Source organism: Polyodon spathula, chromosome 28 (genome assembly GCF_017654505.1).
Source record: "Polyodon spathula isolate WHYD16114869_AA chromosome 28, ASM1765450v1, whole genome shotgun sequence".
Classification (NCBI taxonomy): Eukaryota; Metazoa; Chordata; class Actinopteri; order Acipenseriformes; family Polyodontidae; genus Polyodon; species Polyodon spathula.
In genome coordinates, this window is record NC_054561.1 from 5901474 (window position 1) to 5922385 (window position 20912).

The window sequence follows — 20912 nt, forward strand, 5'->3', positions numbered from 1 at the left end:
ACACACGTGCTAAATCATTATTCAGTTTAATACTTCTTTGCTGGTATCAGTTTTGCTATGCTTAAAAGAACTTGCTTCCTGCAATAGTAACCCTATTAATAGTAATCTCAAATACTAATTGCGTCATTTCATTGAATAGCCCTGGGTTGGGCAAGTTAGTGAATCAATGTTTGTGATGTGCTGTTGCGAATACGTGACATTATGATGTTCTCGTCTGGTGTGTGTTTTTTTTTTTTTTTTTTTTTACAAGCACTGCATTGCATATGTGCGACAAGGGGAGACACTTTCGTACGTCACTTCCACAATTTGCTTTGCATCAAAGGGTCAAACGAACTAGGTGTGAAAGTGCCTTAAGACATGCACAAATATATGGTTGCTATAATATGGATATGCAATATGCATTCACAGGGTTAGAAACTCTCGCTCGCCTGAGATGATTTTAATGTGAGGAGGACTAGATGATGTCTGTGTCCCAGTAATCCTCTCGGCAAGTGCTTAAAACAAATGCACACATATATCTCACGTTCAATCTTGCGTTAAAAATGCAGGAAAAGTCAATTTTCTAACGGGGTGCAGCAGTGGTGAATAAGCATTCATAATGCTTACAAACAGTCACTCGGAACTGAAACCCCTGTTCATCTCTCCTGCAATGCCAATTCTACTTAATGATGTTTTATGTTTGTGTTCTCCCTCTGCGCGGAATGTATCTCTGTTACATACCAGTTTTTAAAAATTGTCGTGAAACCGCATCGCAAGGGAAATTCTCGTACCTCCCATTACATCTGTATTATGCCAGCAAGATAAAGGGCCTCATTTACGAAAGGGCACACAGTGAGTGTGCACATTGATGATTTCCAAATTTACTATTACAATTCTATTCATTATTGCTCAAAATAGTGGGCATATTATGGAGCACACTGATTTTACTGTGCCACACTATGGAAATCAGAATGAATATGTAATTTTTATGATGAAGCGTGATAATGTATTTAAATGAGGCACCACACTCTGAATAATGATATTCACACCGTATTTACTAAAGGGTGATAATAGTGTGCACCTTAAAATGAGCAATAGTTTGTTAGTTTAAAAACCAGGCTTTAAATCATTGGCAATAGGTGCATAGGCGGTGACTCCTAGAGTGCTCCATGGCTCAAAAATAAGGTCCCTCATAATGCAAATAAATCACTTGTTCTGTCAAACTGTAGTATGGTTGCTTCACAATTTGAACTATTATTACAGTGCTTTAAAAGTAAAACGTTCACTGGCGACTCTGACAAACAGGAAAGGCGATCCTTCACATATTCAAATCCATTTATACAAAGGTCTCCCAGCTTTCTTAAAAAGATCTGCGTTCCGCTCACTTTCTTTTGTATTTTTTACGCTCTCATTAGTATCCAACCTAGTAGATTCAGCGTCCGTCAGTTCTCAGATTCTACTGTACTTGCTGAATTGGGGTTTCTCCCGCTGCTAATTAAAAAATAAATAAATAAAAAAGTAAAAACACCTAGGTAACAATTTAAACCTGAGGACTACTGTGAAACGTACCGTCTTTAAATTGAGACTTCAGCGAAGACTGTGTGTACACGGGAGTACACTAATTATTGTAGGTATTGTATTGTAGTTATTTAAATCACTCACATGCTGTTTTATTTGTGTCACCAGGGTCAAATTCAGACAGAGCTTTGTGGTCAGCAAGGTGACACAGCTGAGAGAATTTTCCCCTCGGTCATCCCATCTGGTGCTGTCAGTGTCAGTTTCTCAGCACACAGAATAGTAATTGCAGAGTAATGAGGGTTTACTAAGGTGCCTTTGTTAAAAAGATATATATAATTTGGACTCGTACCACAATTTTGTTAGTTTCTAACTCGACATAGGACCTTGATTGTGAATGAATGACTGGCAAGATGATTTGTGGATTTGTTTTTAGTTACAGGATTGCTAACTTTGTTAGGTTTACCATTATTATAACTGTATGTATATTACAAACTGACCTGGGTGGTAAGAATTTCACTTTCACTGGACAGTGCAGGCGACTCGCCATTGTGACTGACATGTTCAAATCCATGGGCGACTTCTGCAAAATAATTTGGAAGTATCACAAAACAAGCACATCAACCATGACCTACAAGGTATGAACATGTAAGAATGTATGACATACGTACATATGGATGGACCGGCACATTGCATCAGCAATAAAATAAAATGTAATTAAATTCAATTAAGTAAATAATACAACAGACTGAATACCTAGCAGTTCCTCTGTATCCTGCCTCTTCTCATTGCAGCAGCCACTCAGGGTTTCACCTGACAAACTGTGGCTATTTTGGGAAACAGTCTTGGGTGAGCTTCCCTTCTGCTGCGTGAGGGAATGCTCAGAAAAATCTGACTGTGTTCCAAACAAGTCCACAGATTCTTGACTTGAAGGACAGGCAAGTTGGTAGGACAAATCTGCAACAATACACTCCTCTGCATTGCTGCCAGCAGCACCATCCTGCTTTTCCACGCTTCCATAAGGCTGTGGGAGATTCTGCATCAGGGAAGTTTGAGGAGGCAGCACTGGTAAATTTTTATGGTTGGATTGCGGGTCTGGTTTACTGCCAAAAATAAATTCCATGAAAGTAGGAAGTACTTCCTCATTACTGGATTCCGATTCAGAAGATTCCAATCTCTGTAGCCGCCTCCTTTTTCTGTACAAAGTTTGGGAATATTCATTCAGTGATTCTTGACTTTTACCAGCAACTTCTGCTTTCAAGCTGGGATCAACTCCACCAACCTTTCCATCGTCACCTACAATATTATGAAACAAAAGCCCATCTGGGGTCATAGACGATTCCTCACATTCTTTTTGCTCAGCAGCAGGGATGTTTTTCTGTGTTTGCAAACTGGGTTCCACAACTGTATGTTCTGTGACTTGCTCTTCAGCCTTTCCGTTTGAGCTGCAAACCTCAGCAGTTTTCTTAGTATTATGTACTTCTACAATTCTATTGGTGTTGAGCAAGTTGATTTCTTGACGATTTTGGGATTCACTCAACGCAGGAAACAACAAGGCCGAGCTAGGCAGGGAGTCTGAGTTAGAACTGGGACTAGGACTCATTGAACAACCTTTCCTTGGGAGAATTTCTTCAGTAAGTGCAGTTTCTTTTCCCTTTAAAGCCTTGCTACTTTGATCTCTGTGCAAGCTGTCATAACAGGCATTCTGGCTCAAGTTTTCCTCGTTGTTACAAACTGTGGAGCTGGTTTCTGTAATGGCTTCTCTACATTTAAGGAATGCTTTCTGTGGACGAACAGCAGCATTACCAGCAGAGTCCGGATCCGTTGGCGGAATGAAATCACTGCAGATCCGCTCAGAGGTGCCACTGTCCTCAAGGCCACATGGTTTAGGTTCTCCTGGGGTGTCCGGCTTTATCTCAGCCCCTTTGGAGCAAACTGAGTTTGCTATGAAATTTAATTTGTTTGAATCATCTAGTTTATTCTCTAACCCCTCATTTGGAAAACTAACGTCATCTTCTTTAGTTACCGGGCTTGGCAGCAGATTAAACGACTTTCGCTTAGTGGTTTTAAAAGTTTTCATCAATAACTCTGTATCCAATTCGCTGTCTTCAGTTTCCGTGAGGAGCCTGTTGTGAAAATTCTCCTCAGCTTCTGTAGGCTGGTCACATGCAGGTGGCATTTGAAAGGCAGAAGGCTGCAGGAAGGGCTTATTCTTTTGGGAGTTTTGGAGAAAAGAAGGATCAGATTCAGTATTTGGCACCATTGACAAAAGAGAACTTTCTTCTACAACCTGGTTTTCATTACATACTTCAGGTTTCTCATTTACAAGTCTAATTTCACTCATGTTTGGTTCCCCAGTGTCTTGATTGTTTGAAGCAACTACTGTAGCTTCCGGGGCAGGGTTATCCTCAAGGTCTTGTAGCCTTGGACTTGTAGCTTCTAACCGCTGTAAATCTTTCTCCGATTCAAAGCGATTCTTCTCCACATTCACAGAATCAGAAATTTTTTCAACACAGACATCCTTCTCTGACTTGTTGGCACTTGGTTTTCTGCATCTTTTTTTGTCCCTTATTACTTCATCAACAGCAAGCTGAAGTCTCCGGCTTCTTCTGGTCACCCTGGTTTCAGCAACAGCTTGATCCTCACTGCTTGGATAACTATCAATGTGGATGTCAGTCAAGTTAGAAGGGCCCCCATTCTCCGCACTTTGATCAAGGTTTTGAATGAGTTGGCAGCTAACCAGTGCCAACGATTTTGCTGCTTTGGTGGACTTCCTGCTTGTGGTGCTACTTCTTTTACGACTCTTTCTTTTGTTTGACTTCTTGACATATTTTTCCCCATTCTCTTGGAAATCACGCTGCAGGTCATTTCTTAAATCATTTAAAGAGTGTTTGACATCTGTTTTTTCAGCTCTTACTATTTTCCTAAGCGGCTGGTCATTAGATGACCTTCCACCACTATCGTCTCCTGATACAGCATCTGAAATTATGTTGTGGTTTTCAGTCTGGTGTACATAGAAAGACTCCTTTTCTTGTGTTTTATTTGGACTTTTATCTTCACATCTGGGTTTCTTAATCAAATCCACAGGTGTCAATTCAGAGGACCTTTTTCTCATACTGGCTTTTTGATCCTCCTGAAGCCCTTGGTTTTCCTTGGGTGAAGTTGAAACACTCTTGCGTATTTGTGCACTTAGCTTCTTATCTCTCCTGTAAGTTTTCCCAAACACTTTATCCACTTGACTCCTTCGGTCATTTTTCACAAGATTCTCCAAGGCTTGTTGCGCTATTATTTCAGTCTCATCAGAGATGGATTCTCCATCAGAGGGACATTTTTCTGCATTGTGGTGACAATCCAGATCTACTCGCTTTTCATCCTTATTGTCTTGAATCCCAGAAACTAACACCTTCTCATCAATTGTTGAGAGCCACTCAGTGACTTTTTCAATACTTCTGCTTATCCTTTTCCTTAAACATTTTGCAGAAGTTGTGACCGAATCAAATTCATGTTTACTTTCTCCATCTTGTAAACTGATTTCTTTATCCTCAGTATGTTTGAGTGCACTCTTTCCATTTGTCACCATTTCATTTTTATCTAAATAATATTTTTGGCTCTCAGCCAATTTTTTCTTTCTTTTGCCAAGTGTCCCATTTTCTTCTTTACTTGCTGCAATAAAACCATTTGTCTTTGCAGCAGTGATGTTGGGATCATAATCTGTCTTTTGTTCTGCTGCAGTAGGCTGCTGGATAATATCTACAGCACTGTTGTATTTTCCTACTTCAGCCATCTCCTCTGTTAAGCTGGCCTGACGAGTTCCAGAATTGGTTAAACAAGAGTCTTCCTCTAAACCCATCAATTCTGCAAACTCATCTTCAGCTGGAAATGCAAAAAACATATTAAGGTGTTAAAGAACATTGTGTTTTTTTTAAATAAATTAACTGCATGTTGCTTCTTTAAACTTGGTAAAGTTTAATATCTGTAAACTAGCCCATAAAACATTTGCCACTGTAAACTTGCACACTAATTTTGCTTTTGTTGGTCGACTAGAAATATTGCTGAAACTACCAGGGAAGCAGGTATTTCCATGTGGCCAGACAAAGAGAGAGGAGACGTCCCCAAATATTTAGAAGTCAGCTGTCTTTTCTGAGCTTGACACACAATGTATGCAGCAATTTTGCCTCAACACACAAACAATCAAACATCTGCCAACTGCTTCAGGCTGACCTGGAAGGAGACATGTGGAGAGCACACTGTGATTGCAGCACTAAGGGTACCTGCTGCACTCTCATTTTATGCCACTGGCTCATTCCAACGTACTGTGGGTTACTATAAAGCCATAAATATTTGCGACCAAAATAACTGGCGAACCACAACCATAAATGAGTTTTGTTCCAGAAATGTTGGCTACCTGTTGCAATATACAAAGTATGTATTGTTAGTGGAATTTGATTTTGTGCCAAAAATGTTTGCTTTTTTTTTTTTTTTTTTTAATAAGTGAAAAAAGCATAATAAAAGGCTAGCAAATATTTATGGCTTTAAAGTATATTGCAGACATGAGCCAATTGACTGTGCAGTGTGAGATGCACCTGCAGCTTTAGTAAAGCGGCAGGAGAATTCATCCATTTCCCTGTCTCTCACAAGCTGCAACAAGATATAATTGGGGGGGGGGGGGGCTGTGCTTTGAATGGCTGGGTGCATGACTCACTATTTGATAGGCGTTAGCTATCGTGGCGGTTCGCTAACGAGGTCATTTTTGCCCAAGCGAAAGCAGCTGTGCACATGTAATGTTCTCCTGTAATGCGTGAGATTTGAAGCCATGGTATATAGTAACCAGAAGTCAACTGTCTAGTCTGATTAATAATAATTTGAAAAAAATAACACTAGCAATCGCATTGTATGCATTTACATCAATCAAATTCGATCAAAATTATAATGGACCATCTGCAAAAGGTTAAGAAATAAAAACTAACAGGTTCACTATATTTAAATGGTATAACCTCTTAAGAAAGACAGAAGCGAAGATGATGCAAAATGTGTGACTACTAATGTTATTTTAAGACAAGTCAAAAGCGTACCCTGCTAGAAATTATAAGCAATTGCTTAATTCACTGTTAAATTAAATTCCTTCTAAATTATGCTGACACGATTCTGACTTTAATTACTGTACACTGCATCTCTCATCCTGCTGCGCCTGCCCCCTCCCATTGTTTTCTCATCACCTAATCAATCTACCTTGTTTCATTTAGCATTTTCAATTTCACAGTGAACCTGTTTCCAGTAAATGTCATACCAGCAGTAGAAGATACCATCTCGAATTCAATCTGCCTGTTTGATGGGATGTAATTTGTTTCGTCATAGCCTCTCTCCCAAGATTTAGCGTCTACATTAGTCTTGATCCCATTCGCTTGTGCTTGATTAGATCCACTCTCTTCGGCTCTGTCAAAATATGAAAAATGTGCAATAGAAGTGTGACCATGTGAATTATTTATTTCAACTGAACTAGGAGAAACTAGTGGAAAGAAATGCCTTTTTTTTGTTTTTTTTTTTTTTTTTTTTTTTTACCACATTTGAACCAGAAATCATTCAAAGATTTTGGATACAGGACAATCCAGGCTTCCAAAGTTTAGCCATTATGAAGCTGCATTAAACTTCATTAAAAGTGTCAATAGGAACCCTTTAATGTAAATTCTGAGGCACTGCATGATCAAATTATAGGCCTACATATCATAGAAGATGGCATTCAATAACTATCCTGTGAAATTTACAAAAATAATCACAGGCAAAACAGTAATTACTTGTGAAAACACTAAGAATAAGAAATATATTTTTTCATCCAGTCACAAAAGTAATGAATACAACAAAGAAACAGATTGCTATATAATTCTTTCTGCCCAGTCTTGGTATTCAAGTTCTGAGTCTAAAGGCACAACTTACCTTTCACAAAGTATGTTTGCACCTGATTTAAATGAAAAATAAACTTTTCTTAAATAAAACGAACCCCATATTTAATACCTGTGTGAAGTAATTTATTCCAGATCATTTAATATTTTTAAAGTGCACCTTTGCTTTGTGTGTCGGGTTTGAAACATACATGCCGATATTCAGAAGATCCCTCGTGTTCTTAATGGGAATGTAAGTTACTCCTGATTTACTAGCAGCTTCTGACTCCCACGTCCTCTTCGTCAGCACCCCACTCAAACTCCTTTCAAATTCACAACAAGTTGTTGACGGTACAATATGACGCAAACGTAAAGCACTGTGCCCTTACCTTCGCGTTTCACCATGTTTACTCCAAATCATGCCCGAAAGAGCCACATTTGAAAAACACCACATTTATGCTCAGTTAAGCATGCTGTCTCAATGCGAAACCATTAACATGGCCCTAACACTCAGAATGGCTGTAAACCTTGTCTGGAGCACCCATAAAAATTAAAGCAGACTTTAATCTTATTTTAGTAGTATGAGTAATATTACCAGTCCTCCTTTACATGTGTTGAAAGTCTTCTGGTTACTTGCAATTTTTCAAATTAAACTATATAGATGTGCACAGGAGTGATCAAGAATCATAAAGAAACAGTTAATCTATATTGGTGTAAGAAAAACATTTGTATTTCTGAACTATCCAAAATATTTCAATTATAATGCAAGGGCAGCCACCGATCAGGTCGATCACTTAGTAAGAAAAAATATTTATATAGTTATTATACTGAATCCAAAATTACTGTACTACTAATCGGGATGTTAGAGAATGCATTCAACTGAAAGGATGATATTTTTAAACAATATGTGTGTGCTTACCTGTTACTGTCTTTCTTCTTACACAGCACTTCCTCAGATGAGTCTAAACACACACAAGATACTTAACATTATACAGTAGTTTACTGAATATTATTCATGAGTGCAGAAAAATAATTTAAGTCTTGAACATCTAATGCTTACAACAGAGAATCAACTTAAAACTAAGAAAAGTACTAATTAATCCTTTACTGAAAATGTCATTTAATAATCACTTTCATTATGTCTTTTTCTTGGACCACAACTTATACAAGAAATCCTTTCAAACCTGCTAGTTGAAAACACTCACCTATTTCAATGCACAAAGGCACTGCAGACTCTAGTTTCTGTCTTTTATTTCGCTGTGAAACTTTCCTCACCACAGTATCAGAATCCTCTATAGTTGACTGTCCTTCCTGCAAAGACAGGACATGATGTTTATCTAGAGTTGTAAACACATGTACAAATATACACATATACAAAGTCCATATCTGAATGATCAATGCAGTATATTTAACAATTCTATTGTATTCAAGGCTCTCAGATGCGGGCAGCCCCACCATTTTTTTTTTTTTTTTTTTTTTTTTTAAATCACCCAGTTAATACAGTGCAAGCTTCATGATGCTGACAGGCTCATACTTCCTGCTGTGGAGTACTGGGAAACAAACTATAGATCGACTGAAGGACTGAACACGACACGAGTCTCGCCCCTTTCACATGACCCGTTTATGGTTTTTAGAGGTCTTCACGGGTCTACCCAGAGCGAGGACGTACAAATTAGCAGTGTATCACATATCAGTAATGCACAACCAAGATACTACTACAAAAGTATCTTTGGTACTAAAAATCATTACAACTACAGTAATTTACAATTACTGTTGAATGACTTCCCACAATACTTCTGGGTGACTGCAGAGTGCAATGATGCGCACAGTGTGGGGCGCGGAGAGTAAGTGGTGGGGGGGGGGGGTGCGACAAGGGCTGAAGAGGCAGTTCTGTAAAAAACGTATATAAATAAATTGGACTTGTAGAACCGGAGAAATGACGTTTGAAGTTCCGAGTGTCAGTAAAACTGCAGCGAACAGAGCCGAAGCGGCTTCCATGTAGGGGCACCAAATGTAAAAATAAAAGCACTAATATTTTAACAATGTTTTTCTCAGATTTAATGCAGATCGTGTATTTTTTCCTAGATTTAACCAAAAAAAGTTATGATTTAGCTTAATACATAGACGTTAACAAACACATTCTTAAAAGTTTTGAAAAGTGTACATTTTTTTGGCATTGTAGTATGCAGAGGAGGTCTGGAAGTGGAGACTCTCGGAGTATAAGGGCAGCTCTGCACAATGTCAAATCAAACACTTCAATGGGCTCATTTACCTTCAGATTTAGCTGGCAAAATAAATATTTATTACCCAAACTTATTTTCTCAGATTTCATTGCTGAACAACAATATTTTTCAGGTTTATCTGTTGGGTAAATGTTGAATTGCCAAGGATTTAAGTTTTTTTTAAGTTTTTTTTCACCGATTTATTTGTTAGAAATATTAGCTAAATATTGACTTGCCAAGTATAAAAAAAAAAAAAAGAATTTTATACTGGTTGTAAATGTTGAATTTACAATACACGTTTTCTACATTTATAAATTACACAATTTTGAAAATTTGTAAGAATGTTTGTTAATATTTATGTATTTAGCTGAACCTGGACTTTGTGGTTAAATCTGTCGAAAAAATACACAATCTACATAAAATTCGGAAAAAGTGTGTGGGGGGGGGGGCAACAAAACGTATGGTAAATAAGGAGGGCGGCATATAAAAAGTGGGCAGGGCTCAGCCAAACGATGCACGTGCTAGGGGAATGTTACACTTGTTTGTTTTACAATAAACTTGTTCGTCTATAATAAAATAACATGTTTACTAGATTGTGTTTCAGTTAATTTACCTTCAGATTAATGTATTGTCTTTTCACTTTTACACAAAAACATATTATATTTATTTACAGTCCTCTGCGTTATGGAGGATATTTCATGCCACATAAATAAATAAATATTTTAAAAAACATAAACAACAAAAATACCAATATAAATAATTATAGAAATAAACAAATGTCTATATATGTATTTATTCACTTATTTATTCATTTATTTAGACTTCACAATTGCTTTTAACATTTCATTTTAGACATTTACATTTCTTTTTCTGCTTTGCTTTTTAAATTTCGTTGTTGCAGACACCCGTGTCAATCAAAGCTTGTGGGCGGTATCATTTACACCATTGGCTAATCCATCAAGCATTGTCAGTATTGAGTTGGACTGCTGGCGTATGGTGTTCGCTGCATTTAGGTTTTTATTAGGAATTTACAAGGAAATTAGTGAACTCATTGATTTTCAGAATAAATCTATTTGTAGAAATTTACTGATACATATATGTGAATCCGTCAGAATCTAATTTTTTGCTTTTTGACGTAGATTATAACTAAGTTAATGGCTGAATTTCACTCTAGTATTAGGCAAGACCTTCTCATGCTTATTAGATTTGTATTAGTAGTTTATTTGGCAGACGCCATTATCCATGGCTACTTACAGGTGCAAAAACATTACTTAAATACAGTGTAGTTTACAGTAAGTGCAAATTGAGTCAAATTGTTTCTCAAGACTACATACTGTCAAAGTATAAGTATTGTAATTATTATTTAGGTTTACCGGAGCATTTACACTTTAGAAAAATGCAGAATGGTTGTGCTTCACCGATTACCATTCAATTATTACGATGAGTTGAAAACTGCAAAGTTCATGAGCAGCAGTAAGCACTCTGAGCAAAGCTCTCCATAGGCAGATGACTGTTTCATGCATCCAACATCAGAGTGGAAATCTAACAGCATTACGAAGGTTTCGTTACAAAGATTCCAGCTTACCACATTGTTCTCTCTCATGCCAGTACTTGCTGTTTTTTTCTTGGTTCTGTTCCTGTAGCCTGTGCTTTGTATTGTCCCGTCACTCTTCCATAACTCCCCACAGGAACTCTGTTCAGGAGCCTTTTTAGATAATACAGAACCTGTGTAAACTGTTAAAAAATGCAATTTCAAATTACTAATTTCTTCTAATCAAATATTGATGCACTAACTTCTTAAAAAAAAAAAAAAAGTTTGAGGGTCTCAAACTTCACAAAACAATACAGGCAGACAGACTAAAACTGGAACAATAAACAGTTAAGCAATTCAAGTCTGAATGGCCTTCAATGCCCTTCATCACACAGGTCCCGAGTACCTCCTCAACCTGCTGACCTGCCACGTCCCCGAACGCAAGCTGAGGTCCTCCGACTCTGGCCTGCTTGTTATCACACTTGGAGAATGCTCGTTTTCAAGCTGAATCCCAATTTGATAAGCGGGTATCTAGATATACTTGCAGAGTAAGTGTAACATGCCCACAGTCAAAAGGTTGTCTCAGCATGTTTCTTTGCATTTAGCCACCACATGCGCTAAATAAAAAGATGATGCTTCTATTATCAGTGCATGCAAGCTATGAATGGCAGAATACATTAAATATACTATTGGTTTATTATAAGAAAAGCTCAGATAAATGTCAAGTCTGTTAATGACATTCCATTCTGGCTAAGGTTATATGTCCAGCCACAGCAGTTACACTTACATTCAGTTCCAGTGTCCTGTTCGAATCCGTGGATGGTTTTCAACAGACCCTCAACAAGCAATTTGAAGCGAGGGCTATCCTGTAAACTCCTGCAAAGACATACATTTTATATTATATATATTAATTTTCAGATGTTGGGAGGAAATGACCAGTCTAGCATATCTACAAAGAAGGGAATCTGTTTTTTCCTGATTGTTGTGGTTATACAGAAAAGACTGACTGACTCTTGTTCCTATACTAGGTTAATTACAGAAATACCTTGTTGCTTTAGCTTATTTTAAATACTGTATCCCCTGTGTTCCCGCTCTTCTGCTTCTTGCAAATTAACAAAATGTTTCATCCAGATCCCAAAAGTGACAACTTCGTAAATGGTCAAAACTTTACTTCAATCACACTGAAAATGAGTTGCAAGTTTACATTTCTATACCAAGATAAACCGTCATATCATACTGGACAAAGGACATACTTTACCTTTTGGTTACATCCGATTTGCACAAAGGACACTCTGCCAAACCCCCCTTCTTTCTGCTGAGCAAATTCAACATGCACAACCTGAAAACCAACAACACAAACTCAGCTGCATTATCAAACAAGTCGCATGGGCCAAGTACAAAATAAGTGAAACAGGCTCAATTGGTCCTTAAAATCTCCCCTCCCCACCCCACCCCCTCTTTAGCCCCTTTCACACTGGCATGCTCTACCCGGGTCGTGACCCGGTGTTATGCGGGTCGGCTATGTGATTTCACACTGCTTTTGAAGCAGGGCCGACCTGGGTGACACAAGCAAATACACAATGCGAGTATCAATGCCCTGGAAGCAGTTTTGTTACTGACTCTTCCATCAAAGCTTCTCTGGATTGAATAGTTGGCCCAAATATTGATTTGAGCACATATTTCTTCATCCCTGCTGCAATCTAGCTCATGGTTTCTCAATCAACAAAAATATGGCTAAACAGAATACACAGAAATGTTCCTCGCGGAAGCGAAACCTTCACGCAGGCGTGGCTCTTTGTTATTTTGTCGGCTTACAAACAGCCACCATGCATTTTGTCTCGCTCGACCCGGGTCAAAACATGTCGACCCACATCCTGAGGTGGGTCGCTGCCAACCTGGGTATGACCCAGGTATGTGATTTCCAGGTATCAGAACCCGGGTTGGAGTGCCAGTGTGAAAGGGGCTTTACATTCAGTATCAAACTTGGTAGCTCTTGAAAACTTATTGGAAATCTAAGCCATGCTTTCAGTTGTTAAACTTGGTTGAGGGTGAAATTGTCCCAACCGCTTTAATGTTTTTATCCTGTCTTTAACCAACTAGCTGCTTCCATTGACTGACATGCTTTCAGCCAATACCATGCTTTGACCCAGAAAACACTTCTGAGGTGAAACAACCCAGGAATTGCAAGTCCAACAGACTTCCAGGGAATAAAGTACAAAATAAATCTTTAATCTACAGCAGTAGCAGATATCAGGTTTTAAAATAAAAATACATGGTTGCTCAAATGTGTTTCTTTCAAAACTGCACATTTGAGACCTATGTAGCTAATGTAAGTGCAAAACAGTTAAGATTTATGGAATTGTTTTGTAAAATACAATTGCTTTAACTTTACAAAATAGAAACAGTTGCAATGTACTTTATTCTGAACAGGAGGAAATGAATTAATCACTTCAAAAGCACAGGATTTCAAAGGGCAGAAACATTATACAATAAAATACTGCTTTCAAATTACCATCGGATTAATATTCTAATAAGGTCAAACAAAGATCACTTACATATCCTATTAAAAGACCAAACAAACCATTTGCAATTAGCCTAGACTGACCTTGGGAAAAGCTATATACTTTCCTTAATTGGCTACCAACATAGCCTGCAAGCTAGCTTGATTAAACATGAATACATCACTGTAAGAGTTATTATTCTAATTTACGTCATGTGCATCTGCGGTGATTATAACAATTACATGTAAAGCCAGGCAAAACTACTGTTAATATTCCAATCATTGTGGAGATCAGAGATATGCTTTGCATGAATTTGTTTTTTTGGTTTTTTTTTTTTCAGGGGGGGGGGGGGGGGGGGGGGGGATTAAACTCACTCACTCAACTCACTCACTTATTAATTACTGATTAATGGTACTAGTCCTTAGTACTCGGGTTGTCCTGGATAGATAATTTACATCATCAGAAAGTATAAGAGGAACTTAATTATATGTATTTCCATTATAAATAATATATCCTATTTACCAACAAAATAAAAATGGTTGACTTCAGTCATCTTAAAGTAATTGCTCCATAAATCTTCTCCAACATGCACATCCATTCACTATATAGGTCTCAAATGTGCAGTTTTGAACACACGTTTCATATTAAGTTATGATATCTGATTATAAACTAGGTTAGAAATATCGGTTTGCAAGCCATGCTTTTAGATTTTCTTGCACTTCCTGGAGAGTGAAATTGTCCCATGCCCTGAGCCTTCTTTTCTGTTATTAACCAACCAGCTGCTTCCCTAATGACTGGCGTGCATTGCAGCCAGTTAGATGCTTTGACCCCCAAAGACACAGCTGGAGTGAAATGACCTAGAAGACAAGGCAAGCAAACAGAATTTTCTTTAACCTAGAGAAGTATCAGAGGTTATGTTATTAAAAAAATATGTTTTCTTGAAGATGTGTTTCTTTCAAAACTGCACATTTGAGATCTATATATTGAAAAAATTGCAAGATGGGTAAGATTTGTGATTGTTTTTGTTAGCTACAACCACTTTAGTAAGTAAAGCAAAGATACCTTGGCAAATGTGGCAACTACTGAATGTTTTCTAGAACTTAATTAGACCAGAAGAAAGCTTTGCAACAGATGGGCAACACCAAACACTTAAGTTGTTAGAATAAGAGCGTCAATCCTGTGAGAACTGAAGCTGTGGGTTCTGGGTAGAACAGACATACTACATAGGGACATGGGGTTAGAGGAATCCGTCTCAAGAGCAGTCCGAGATTTAGAAAAGAAAGTTTGAGGTGGCTGGACTCAAGTCCCTGGACCCAAGTCCCTGGACCCAAGTCCCTGGACCCTTACCATTTACACAGCAAACCGGTTTTAAATATATCAATCTCTGGTTTTACAAGGCAGTCACACCTTAGGGAAATTAGAGGAACTGTGGGTCCCAACAGAATGTTGACTGGTCTAAAACCAGTCATTTAAAATGAACATGATCAGAAGGAAATACGATATGAAAAAAAAATTGCTGCATTTTGAGAACAAATAAATCACTGTTCATATAGTTGTTTTGAAAGGAATACACCTTCCTTGCAAGTGGGCTGCCCCTTCTGTCACATTATAGATTCCTCCCATCAAAGCCTTATCCTCTCTTCAATCCTGGAGAGGACACAGTTATCTAGCAACATTTATGAGTAAAGCCTAAATCAAACTGCTATGCAGTATAAGTCTTACATTTTTTTCAGTCTCCTGTATTGTCACCATTTTCCTCAACAGGACTGAATGGGACTAGGAGCTCTAAGACTTTATAACTATACAGTAATGTAACAGAGATTGCTTTACTCAACTTTGTGCTCTTATGCAATTTAGAAAAAAGCATAACACTCTGCCAGTATGAGCAATTTGTGATAAATCTTTCCAATTAGCTTTAGTGTCATTAAGGATCCACATTTAAAAAGATTAGTCTAAAAAGAATGAACTGCTGCATAGATTAATTAAAGTTAATTCAGCTTAACATATTGTGACTCTGGTGACAGTTTCTGTACAAGACGTAAGTTTGAGTGAATCGTTCTATATTTATATATATATATAATATATATAGTATAATATATATCTATATATATATATATATATATAATATATATATATATAATATATATAATATATAATATATATATATATATATATATATATTATATTAATATATATAATAATTTCTCTTCCAGGCTCTAAAATTACATTTATGCAGAGTTTTCCACTGTGCAAAAAAGCTACTGGTCACGCTCCAACTTATGTAAGATATTTTACAGTTCTACTTTAGTTTTTCAAGTGTTTTCAGGGCTGTTTTATACTAAGCAATGCTTGTCAGCTACTGTATTATTCCCTGCAAATATTATTTTACTTTCTATCTACACTGGGTCAATTTTAATTTTTTAATACTGCTGGCAATGTCATGAATATTTAACATGGCACCGTCCAAGGTTGCTGCTGAATTAGCAATTTGTGTTTAGTGTACTGACGATAGTGTCTTGAAACAGAAAATACAAGACCAGGAGATACATAGTCCACAACTACAACAAAGAAATGTGACAAAATAATTACGTTGTGTTGAGTTTGATGGAATAGAATAAAAAAAATATCCTTTTTGAATCACATTCTGTATGGGTACTAGAGCTGCACTAACAGAGTACTCGATTGTTAGGACTGAGCTTTCCATGGAAACCAGGTGCTAAGAATCAGGCGAGGGTCATTTGTGTTGATTGGGTGGATTTTACCATTCAAAATAAAACAAGTGAAGAAACAGCTACTTGGGTTTGTGTTTACTGCAGCTTTTCTTACTCTGTGGAGAACAGCGACCCACACAACTCAAGCAGCTGCTTCTTCATTTCATGCAGTTCTAATGGGTATGGCCCAAAAACAGCTCTTAATCTTTAAAATGTATTTAAAAGATCTTGGCTTCTTGGACTAAATAAACAATTTACATTAAAGCTAGAAAAAAATGCCAGCCATACTGTTCCCAATTCAGACCCTCTCTGCATGGTTTCAAGCAATCTTGCTTGGCATCTCAAACAAAGCAATTCCGTGGTAATTTGCTGACTGCTAATCTGCTAATAAATATTGTCCAGTTTAAAATGGCATTAAAGTGTAATTAACCCCAATGTCTACTAGGGATGCTGGGAATCCCACCTTTCACAAACAATGTTGTACTTTTAGAAAAACGACAATTTGTAGATATCTGACCATAACATTTTACATACATACAAGTCAGCCACAAAAAAATGTAATGAAAAATCCACCCCTATTTTCAGTCTGTTCCCCCATACAATGTTACCAACATTTTTAAGTAGATGTTTTAGTTTTGTGGACTTCAGTGCTCCTTTCTGCCTTGATGCAGTCCCTGCACATGTGGCTTACAGGTATGCTTCTGTAATGTAAGCTGCCTAAAAACGTAATTTTAAAATGTAGCTGCTTTTTTGCCACATTGAAAGTGTTATACTGAAAAATTGCAATGGGCATCACCCAAAAATCTGAGATTTTAAGAACTGGATCATAGAGCAACAACCACCTGAAATAATCTGTTTTGTTTTTTTGCTTATATATATATATATATATATATATATATATATATATATATATATATATATATATATATATATATATACACAAAATCTTAAGTGACAGTGGGGCCTATTTTACCCTGTGCTATAATGTCAATTTTCATATTGCATACCGCTTAAACTGGGACATATAATTTAAATTAAGGGGCATTTATAACATAACTTAAGGTTAAGTAGAAAATCAATTGAATTAGATTTTACATTCATCAAATGAAAGAAAAATCACAATATACAGTATACATATAATCCTTAGGAGGTTCCTGATAAGGTCCAGCCAGTGAGAAGCACAGCAGACAGATAATCACTCTGAATTCATGTATTGTGGAAGAGCTTCAGTGTTTGATTGCCAGCATGTCACCGGTTTACAGTAACTCACCTTTCTAACCGTAACCAAAGAACGTGAAAATCTCCTTGTAGTCATTAAACACTTTGCGATACTCAAAGACCAGTCATTCCAAATCTCAGCCTACAAAAGTTTCCAACATTGTATGTTTCATATTTGCGCATAATATAAATATTCTTTAGTTTTTAAAAAGTAATAATTATATTGCTTAGACAGCAGGCAGAGACAGCATAGCAGCAGGGGCAGGGGGGGCACAGTCCCTGTGTGTGCGTGCCTTTATTTTACAGCAAGACGTTACAATGTAACACGTTAAAGTAAAAGAATATCCCAGGAGTAAAGAACAGGTTTTCATAAAGTAATAACACAAGGTTCACTTTTTGTAGTTGAACAAGCAAACAAAAACTGAATCCTTAAACACTTCAAACAAAACAAACGTGGAAATGGCATTGTAAAACGAAGGGGGAAAAGCTTGCCATTTTGGTTCTCACTCATTACATTCCACATGACAGAAAGTCGCAACAAAAAATAAATAATATATACAATCTATAAAAAAATGTTTAAATAGAGGCTCAAAAGCTGCTGTGTTGATCCTGTGTTTTTTATTTTTTATATTAATCTCAAGATCTTTTTCAGACTGTCCCTCAACTTCTGGTAAGGTGGTAAATGTAAATAAATAAATGTGTTCTCCCTATCCGAATGAGTGCTATTCCCTTTCAGCAGTGAAAGTATACCACAATTCTCAAAAAATTACATTTTCAAATGAATCCTGTTAATGCTCACCTGCAAAAATGATGATCACACTTTGTAGAAACAGGCTCCTTCATTAAATCCAAGCTGAAATCAGACAATTATGAACCAGGATTATTTTTCTTCTTTTATTTGAACATCTTTCATCATGTCAGTCATTCACAGCCTGGTTAACAAGTAAGACTGGGATGGTGGTATTATGTATATTATAGCATGTGAAATAATTTCTTGTGACCTCAAGATAAATATTTGACATATAGACCAAAGGATGTATACCTCCACATATCGCCGCAATCTGATACTCCAAATACATAACTAAATAATGTTAATACCAAGCCTCCTCACAACTGGATTCGTGGGTTCCCAGTTGAATTGAAATATGTAACGTGTGACATGAAGACATAAAACTGGCTCCACTATTTCGGTCACCAGGGATTTCATCCCCTGTGGGGGATAAAAAGGGTGTTTAAAGTATTATGAATACCCATTGAATTATAATTGAAAGCATGCATGTTACTCCACGTAACATCTAAAATTAAACACCCTTAAACACAGCTTGTATTTTCTCAGTTCTGGGTCCAAGTTGGAATACCAACAGAGACACTGCTTAAAAAAAGCTTACCCCACTGTAAATTATGCTCTTTCAAATATAAGAACATTTACAAGAGAGAGGAGACCATTTGGTCTAAACTCGTCCAGTTCCTAGTGACTGATCTCAAAATTGTGTTTACGATCTAAGTGATTCTGCCTAGGTAGCCTATTCATATCCTTAATACTCTGTGTGAAGAAATGTCTCCTACCCTCTGTCCTAAGTCTATCACCACTTAATTTCAAAATGCATCCTCTGGTCCTGGTTTCTGTACTGCGATTTAGGTATTGGTTAGGGATAATTGTGTCATCTTCTTTTAAGATTTGAAATAATGCAATCCCCCCAAGTTCTTTGTTGTAGGCTTAATAGATTTTGTTCTTTCAGCCTATCTTCATAGCTTACTAGCTTACACAAATAACAAGGCTTTGAAGGAGTATTTGCTCTTCGTTGGGCTCCGAGACCACAATGTCTCTTTGGGGCTGTGGTGACCAGAAATGAATGCAATATGTTAAATGTGGTCTCACGTGCATTATACAGCCTCGCCATAGCCTCTTTGGGCATTCACTTTGCTTTTTTTGATTGCTTCCCAGCAGGGTCTGATTGTGGGCAACAATGAGTGGATTACAAGACAAACATTTGTTTTGGTGAGACTGGTCTATTTTTATGTCCCACATTTGTTGATCCACTCCTGCAAATTACGTGTTTTCTTTTGTTTTTTGTTTTTTTTTTTCTTCTGGCACAGCTTGCCTGGGGCTACGATTACTTAAATTAAATACTAGACATTACTTACCAAATTGGACATTGTAAATTCTCGTGAATCATTGAAAGCACTTGCTTCACATCGTTAGTCTTGCACATAGGAATTGCCATTGTAGCTACAGATTTGAATTTAAAAAAGGGTGTGTTATTTATACAGCTTACAAAAACCACTGCAATTCAAATGAACTACCCAGTAACCGTACAGTTTTATGTATGTATGTGTATATATATAGATAGATAGATAGATAGATAGATAGATAGATAGATAGATAGATAGATAGATAGATATAACATTTTACTGATTTAAAACAAGGAGATACAGCCCTCCTTCAAGCAGGTCAGAGCCCAAAACGCGTTAATCAGTCGTGTCGTGAGGTGTTTCCACTTTGTTGTCCAACCCCGGTTTACTAACTGCTAACATCAAAGTACAGTTAGTTTTATTTATGTTAAAAGTAGAACAAGATGTTTTCAGTCCTGCTTTATTAATGGTCAGGAAAGCAACCCAAAGTAACGTTTTCAGTTATTTAAACTAACAGAATGGATACAGGAAAACAAGCATTTATTTTAACAATGTTTTGTTTCTTGTTCACATACTCTCAGATTAAATCTAAACACAGCAATAACAACATAAAATGACCATGTTTAAAAAGAAGTAACATTTAATGGTTTACTTTTCTGACAAATAACTTTACCTTTAGTTAATCAAGACAAGACCCGTCTTCCTTCTCCTTCCTTTTAGATTTTCCCGCAATCACGTAACCCAAGTCATGTGACATTACGTATTTACCTGAGGACAAACGCTTCCACGTGCGGTGTCATTCTTATGAGGAACATAATAAAAAACACTCATGTCATGGTTTGTTTGCTATGGCATGTAGATTGCATAGCAATACTGTATCCCAAATCCCGCATAAAGCATGTGTACTTTGAATACTATTTTCTAACGTAAAGGGGCAATAAGCTTAGCTGTCTGCAGATGTGCCTGGTTTAGTAACAGAAATGTGTTCTGAGCACATGATAAAATGGGAAAGATGAAGCAAAACCAAACCAGCCTGTCAAAAATATTTTATGTATATGATAAATCGGTTAATATAATTAAAGCAAGCTCAGTTTTCAAATCTGCCGCACTGTTTCTGGATAAGTAATGCTGTCCACATGGTAATTTCGCCATTTCCTTTGCAGGCCAGAAACTTAATTCTGAACTAAACAACAGCAGAGTCAAGTCAGTTCCGCGAAGCTACCAAG

At 37.0% G+C, this 20912-nt stretch overlaps 1 protein-coding gene across 1 annotated transcript in view; it reads right to left on the reverse strand.

The window, feature by feature from the left end:
• LOC121302017 (breast cancer type 1 susceptibility protein homolog) overlaps nucleotides 1-20796 on the reverse strand; it is a 55311-nt gene extending 34515 nt beyond the window's left edge. The window contains exons 1-11 of the mRNA XM_041231798.1: nucleotides 20360-20796; nucleotides 19699-19783; nucleotides 18353-18406; nucleotides 12382-12462; nucleotides 11911-11999; nucleotides 11178-11326; nucleotides 8576-8681; nucleotides 8290-8332; nucleotides 6782-6927; nucleotides 2251-5367; nucleotides 1995-2077 (exon numbers count right to left, since the gene is read on the reverse strand). Of these exons, the coding sequence (XP_041087732.1) occupies nucleotides 1995-2077; nucleotides 2251-5367; nucleotides 6782-6927; nucleotides 8290-8332; nucleotides 8576-8681; nucleotides 11178-11326; nucleotides 11911-11999; nucleotides 12382-12462; nucleotides 18353-18406; nucleotides 19699-19778 (3948 nt within the window). The 5' untranslated portion in view covers nucleotides 19779-19783; nucleotides 20360-20796. The remainder of the gene's footprint in view (nucleotides 1-1994; nucleotides 2078-2250; nucleotides 5368-6781; nucleotides 6928-8289; nucleotides 8333-8575; nucleotides 8682-11177; nucleotides 11327-11910; nucleotides 12000-12381; nucleotides 12463-18352; nucleotides 18407-19698; nucleotides 19784-20359) is intronic.
• Nucleotides 20797-20912: the final 116 nt, after the last annotated feature.